General features: G+C 39.8%; 2 protein-coding genes across 5 annotated transcripts in view; both read left to right on the top strand.

Annotated features, from left to right (window-relative positions):
- Positions 1 to 14: 14 nt before the first annotated feature.
- On the top strand, positions 15 to 4,186 carry znf576.2 (zinc finger protein 576, tandem duplicate 2). Of its 4 annotated transcripts, none has more exons than XM_020608542.1 (6): positions 15 to 138; positions 715 to 903; positions 991 to 1,106; positions 1,449 to 1,529; positions 1,748 to 1,891; positions 2,086 to 4,186. In XM_020608542.1, exons 2-6 carry the CDS (start codon positions 759 to 761, stop codon positions 2,929 to 2,931), a joined length of 1,332 nt encoding a protein of 443 aa, XP_020464198.1. In that variant the 5' UTR covers positions 15 to 138; positions 715 to 758; the 3' UTR covers positions 2,932 to 4,186. The 4 variants fall into 4 exon arrangements, with proteins under 4 accessions (XP_020464198.1, XP_020464197.1, XP_020464195.1 ...); XM_020608541.1 differs by lacking the exon at positions 15 to 138 and adding an exon at positions 155 to 226; XM_020608539.1 differs by lacking the exon at positions 15 to 138 and adding an exon at positions 282 to 596.
- A 157-nt stretch (positions 4,187 to 4,343) lies between these two features.
- LOC109964842 (zinc finger protein 358) overlaps positions 4,344 to 5,867 on the top strand; it is a 6,341-nt gene continuing 4,817 nt past the window's right edge. Inside the window, exons 1-2 of the mRNA XM_020608376.1 lie at positions 4,344 to 4,693; positions 4,823 to 5,423. Coding sequence (XP_020464032.1) covers positions 4,832 to 5,423 — 592 coding nt within the window. The 5' untranslated portion in view covers positions 4,344 to 4,693; positions 4,823 to 4,831. The remainder of the gene's footprint in view (positions 4,694 to 4,822; positions 5,424 to 5,867) is intronic.

Here is a 5,867-nt window from a genome sequence, read left to right on the forward strand (position 1 = left end):
CGGTTAGAGGTAACGTAAACGTCTATTCAGTTTTATATTTGTTATTTAAATAGTTTACAATAAAAGTACACATTTTATCGTACATTATATTAATTTTGGGTAAATGCACGCAAGCGCCAAAGATTGACTTAAAACTTGGTACGTATGTTAGCAGGACAAGTCTAAGATCCTCTTTGAATGGCAGCCAGTGTTGTTAGCGCTAAGTAGCTAACGAGTAGCAAGCTAGGTAGTGTTAGTCCATTCGATAGCCTGGTACTTTAAGATTAGCGTTAGCTACATGCTCAAACATTAAAACAAAGCAATTGCTTTTTCATGCAAACGTTTCTAGTTTGCTAGCTATACATGTTAAAGCATTTTAAGCAGCTAACTAAAGGCCGGATGCTCGCGAGCTTGCTTGTAGCTCGCGGCCTCAAAGGCAGTAACGTTAGCCAAGATGAGCTGAAACTTGAGTGATTCCCGTGGGAAAACTGGACCAAACAACCTTTAGGCTAATTACGTTCCGGGATTTTATTTAAGAATGTTTTAGGGTTTATGTTAGAATAACAACTACAGCGATCCATTCGTAACGTTATGTTGCTTGTTGAACATACCCGAACGTAATTATTAATATCTTTGGTGTAATCGCAGTGTTCCCGCTGTTACTCAAAGTGCTGTGTTTTCCACGTGACGTATAACTTTATTTTTTCATCTTGTCTATGTTTCTACCGTATTCAGGAAAATCTTTGTGATTACCAGTAGACACCACTCAGTATCCCAGGATGGACTCAGAGATTTTGAACATTGAGGACATAGTGATGGGACGGGCATTGCCAGACGCACCTCCGGAGGCTCCCCCTGAACAGCCAGCAGAACCATACAAGCCCATCACTTTGAATGGACCTCCTGCACCTGCTGTTCAATCCTGTAAGTGATCACAACTCAGTTTACTCAAAACAGCTAAAAATCAACCATCTCTTTGTATGATCCTTATAGTCTCTCTGTCTTTTCTAGACCAGCATGAAAATCTGCAGTGTTTCCAGTGCTTCATAACATTCTGCAGTGCCAAAGCCAAGGAAAGGCACATGAAGAAGAGCCACCGGGAAGAGTATAAACAACAGCTTCAGCAGGTGAGCTTCACATATCAGTTCATTCAATTCACAAGCAATTTGTTTTTCAAAAATGCACTCATATATATGTAATACATATATGTATATTGTACTTTTTGGTTTTTATTATGTTTTAATAAGCACAGTTCTATTTTACTACACTGACACTGTGTTGTATGAGCGTTATATTGCAGAAGCTTTTTTCTCCCCATTCTAATTTTCTCTGCTAATACTGAAATAGTTAAAGATGAGGGTTTTTTAGTCTTTAGGCATCCATTATTTTTCTGTTGTTTGCCCACAGTAGGTTGAAGGTACAATTGGTCATTTTAATGTGATCTTGTATCCTTTTAATGGGATTCACAGTACAAGAAAACAAGATGGCTGCTGGCAAAGTTTGTCAGAAAGAACCCAAATAGCATGCAATGTGCATTCCCTTTTGTGCAAGTAAGCTGGTTTGTAAAATACACATTAAACATAAAGCTGAGTTATTTCAAGAGAATGCATGAACATAGAATGGGGTATACAGTATATTCATTGTATTAGTAGTTACTGTTACCTGTCAGCAGCCCAAGACAAACTCCTACACACCACTTTGTAAATAAATTGTCTAATAACATTTAGTCATAACTTGTTTTAAGTTTGGATCCTCTGTTTATTCACAGGGAAACACATTGTTCACGTGTTATGTATGCGACCGCACATTTCTGTCCTCTGAGGAATTGACACAGCACCAGCCAACACACAGCAAGGATGATAAGCCCTTCAAATGTGTTCACTGCAAGGAGAGCTTTAAAACGTTCTCTGAAGTGAGTATGATACTGTATTGTTTTAGAAAATCCCTTGAAGTTAAATATTACAAATACCAAAACCTAGCTCAATATGGTGTATATTTGAAAATAGCTTATCTTATAATAATTAAACTGTTGTTCTAGCTTCAATATTACACACCTTCTTGTTTGTACTTAGTTTCATTTTAACCTTTTACTTCTCAACTTTGCAGCTCACAGCCCATAGAAGACAGGTGTGTCCAGAGAAACAGTTGGTATGTAAAGACTGCAATGAAACCTTTCGTAGTGCTGGACTGCTCCGTACTCATCGCCTGACCCAGCATCCCCGTCCAGACGCAGAGATCGCAGAACAGCTGGAGGACCCCACGAAAACCCATCGTTGTAAGAAGTGTGGTCAGGGCTTTGAAACAGAGTCAGAGCTGGTTTTGCATCAGGAGAAGTACCCTGAAGGTCAGCAATGCAATGGCAACACCTCACCTGTCAAAAAACGTGGACGGCCTTCCAAAATTGAAGATCCTGCAGGTGCCGAAAAAAAGGGAAAGCGGAAAAAGAAAGATGAGGTGGAAGCGTCTGAGGAGGCAGTGAAGGTCAGCAGCACATCAGAGTCTACAGCAACCCCTGCAGAGGAAAAAGGAAAAGCAGGGGGAGCGAAGCGAGGCCGTCCTTCCAAAGCAGCAGCAAAATCTGTAATGGAAGACAAGAAGGCTCCAGAAGATGACAGTCAGTCTCCATCAAAGGAGAAGAAACCTAAAGTAGATGCTGCTGCTGCGCCCCGTCAGCACCCTTGTCCTGAATGTGACCTCACGTTCCCCGGCTTGATTCAGCTTCGTGCTCACAAGAAGGAGAAACACACCCCACGGAAAGCTCATCCCTGCGATGAATGTGAAGAGAGCTTTGCCCGTCCTGAGCAGCTGGACGCCCACATGTCACGAGCTCACGCTGTCGGTCGCTTTGCCTGTCCAACCTGCGGGAAGAGCTTTGGTCGTGAGCGCACCATGAAAGCGCACCAGAAAAGCCACCCAGAGGAAAAGCCTGAAAACCAGAGTGCAAAGAGATAATTTAGCCACAAGGAGTTTGTAGAAAGTGATTTTTGAAGATTTTAGTCAGGAATTGTCTTTTTTTTTCTTTCTTTTTTTTTTATTTTGGAGATCTGCTTCTGACGAAGGTTTCAGAAGAGTTTGAAATGGTTTTCAGCATATTTTGGATTTAAAGATTATGAGCTCTTGAACTTTTGTACAGACATGTCTCCTAAATTGACTAACCAAATGTTAAATCTCTCTATTACAGCCTTTGTCACAAAACATAATTTGTAAAAACATGAACTGGTTTGATTAACTTTTAACTGATTTGATTCAGTTTTAAGTGTGAAATACATGTGGTGTGGATTTATTGCTTGGTGTCTCGAGTTTCTCAAATCACTGTGGTAAAAGATTTTTTTTTGTTTTGTTCTTTTTTAATAAGTTGAGAAAGTGCATATTTTGCAGCAGAATTAAGGACTAGTAGGAAAATGTGTAGACAGTTTGTCAAAAGAAATGTTATGTACAGCTTCTGCATCCTAGTGTGCATTTTTTACATTTACTACTTTGATTATGTTCCTTTTTAAATTAAGTCTTCTTGAGGAATAATTTTAAAATGATTAAGTTCTGCTAAAACGCTCCAGATTCATTGTGGGGTGTTTGGCATGTGGGCATAAAAACGATCCACTATAATCCTAATTTGTGTTATGCTAAAGTGTACTTCTTTATTTCTTCACTTATTAGAATATTTCATGTCTTAGCCATTTCTTACATGGAACTCATGGCTCTTGAATACCTTAGAGTCCCATAAGGAACTGTGTATATCATGTGTTATTCGCTGAATGGACAGTTTCTATCCCCACTGCAATGTGTCTGGACGCTGCAAAGGTGTAATAAAACATGCTATCCCAAGGGAGGCTGCCATTCTCTCTTGTAATTCAGAAGTACGGCCTGAAAAGCGGATTTGTATTTTGTGTAACAAACCCCCAGTTTGGACTCTTATTATATTAGTGCCTCATTTAATTGTCCAATATCAGGATTACCCCATTTCTACATAGCAACAGTGTAATTGGAAAAGACTGGAGGAGCACTTTGCTGGGTTGTGTACAAGGACAGCAGCACTTCAGTTATGTTTGACATAATATTAAGATGATAACTGGTTGAACAATGAGAAGCTGTCATTACTACATGGATGAATATCAAACATTTTGTCCAAGCACTTGGCGTGTCTTTCTGTATGTAGTTTGGGACAAAACACATCTGTAATATTCATATTGGAATAAAATCTTTATATGTACTTCAGTGTCACACAAACGGGGATTTTTAATGTGCACTTGTATGAAGTCGAAGTAACAATGTGCCCAGCTTTTCAGTTAAAGAAACGTGTAATACCGCTCCGAGGCACTGAGGGCGCTCGAGGGCCCACATACTTCCTCTCTGGTGCTTTATTTGTTTTCCTTTTTTTTTTCCAACTCCCCTTTATCATCGGGAATGTGAGTGAGTTTGTAGCTAGCATAGACGCTAATTGTTATCGTTCCTTTTTCACGTCGTACGCACGAACCGTTTTAATTTTCTCGTACAAATTGTGCGTCTCATTCACTGCGGGATAAAAGCTAACATCGAAGGTGAAGCGTGCTGACCCATTGTTGTGAATTCACGCCTTTCCATCATCAGTTCCGCCTGCCAGGTGAGCGAGTTTAACAAAGGTGTCATAAATTAATGTCCATGGAGTAGCACTTCTGTAAAAATTTGAAAACAAAGAAAGAAAAGGAAGAGTCAGAAGAATTCCCCCAGATGTCCAAAGGTAAACTGAAGCGGATATTTGTGATAAGATTGTCCTATTAATAAAAACAATTTTAATGTTATAGGCATTCAGTTCTGTTTCTATTAATGTCATCAGATGTTAATTGAACATGTGCGTCTTTCTCCTCAGCCTGTAGTCATGTCCATTGAATACACCATTGATATCCAGCTAACAGAGTTGGGGTTTCCGGACATCCTGCAGCCGCAGGAGAGCTCTGTCAGAGAAACACCCAGCCACCGTGGCTCCACATCTGATGAATCATTCTCATCCAGTTTGTCTGCCACTTCACTTTCAGCCACACGCAAACAAAGCCTGCTTGTTAAAGGCCAGCAGTCAGCTGATGGAGAAGAAGCAGGTGCAGCAAAACAAACCTCAAATATTCCCCATCCCACGTTGGATTCAGTATTACCTCTGTCAGATAAATTACCTTGTAAACCTATAAATCCTGCACAAAGTATGCAGGATGAACAAACTGTCAGAGAACCTGCATTAGGTGAACTATCAGAGGCCCCTTTACATGATCCCACCTCCAGCCAAGAAACCACAGACAGCCCACTGCTAATAACTGAAGAAAGACAGAAGGATGTCAGCGACAAAGCACAGCTGGATTCAGCAGAGATGGTGCAGGATGAGGAGGATGATTCAGATGACAGTGAAGTTTCAGGGGTGTATGAGGAAGAGGAGTTTGATGAGGAAGAGGATTATGAGGAAGAGGAGGAGCAAAACAATGGTATGACGTAAACAATACTGTAATAGTAAAATTTTGACTGAAATTATTTAATTTAATATCCAGTATGTACTCAAACCTATTGATGCCAGAGTTGGTACAAAAGCAGCTGCAAGGTGCAACACAGACCCAAAGCCTAGAGTCTTAGTGTGTCAGTCATGTGCACTTTGGAAAATACAAAAATAGAAAAACAAATGTGTTAGCCAGATATTAGGAGTGAATGTAATTTGCCTTGATTTGAATACTGCTTGCCTAAACATATTTTTATTGTCAGCAAATACAATGAAACGGTCAAGACTAAGACTGTATTACTCTGCAGCTGAAAACAACAAACACACTTTCTTTTTAAGTTTGCTAACAACTACAGTGCCAGTATGTTGTAGAATATTATTTTGGCCTTTTTTAAAACGATAATGTATGTATATGTTACCTGTTTTGTACAATGTA

Source organism: Monopterus albus, unplaced genomic scaffold (genome assembly GCF_001952655.1).
Source record: "Monopterus albus unplaced genomic scaffold, M_albus_1.0 scaffold93.1, whole genome shotgun sequence".
Lineage (NCBI taxonomy): Eukaryota > Metazoa > Chordata > Actinopteri > Synbranchiformes > Synbranchidae > Monopterus > Monopterus albus.

Bases quoted from the DNA above. Each gene is read 5' to 3' on its own strand.
- znf576.2 (XM_020608542.1), top strand. From the start codon at position 759: ATGGACTCAGAGATTTTGAACATTGAGGACATAGTGATGGGACGGGCA. The intron at 1,530-1,747 runs GTAAGCTGGTTT...GTTTATTCACAG, and splicing joins GTGCATTCCCTTTTGTGCAA to GGAAACACATTGTTCACGTG. The intron at 1,892-2,085 runs GTGAGTATGATA...TCAACTTTGCAG, and splicing joins GCTTTAAAACGTTCTCTGAA to CTCACAGCCCATAGAAGACA.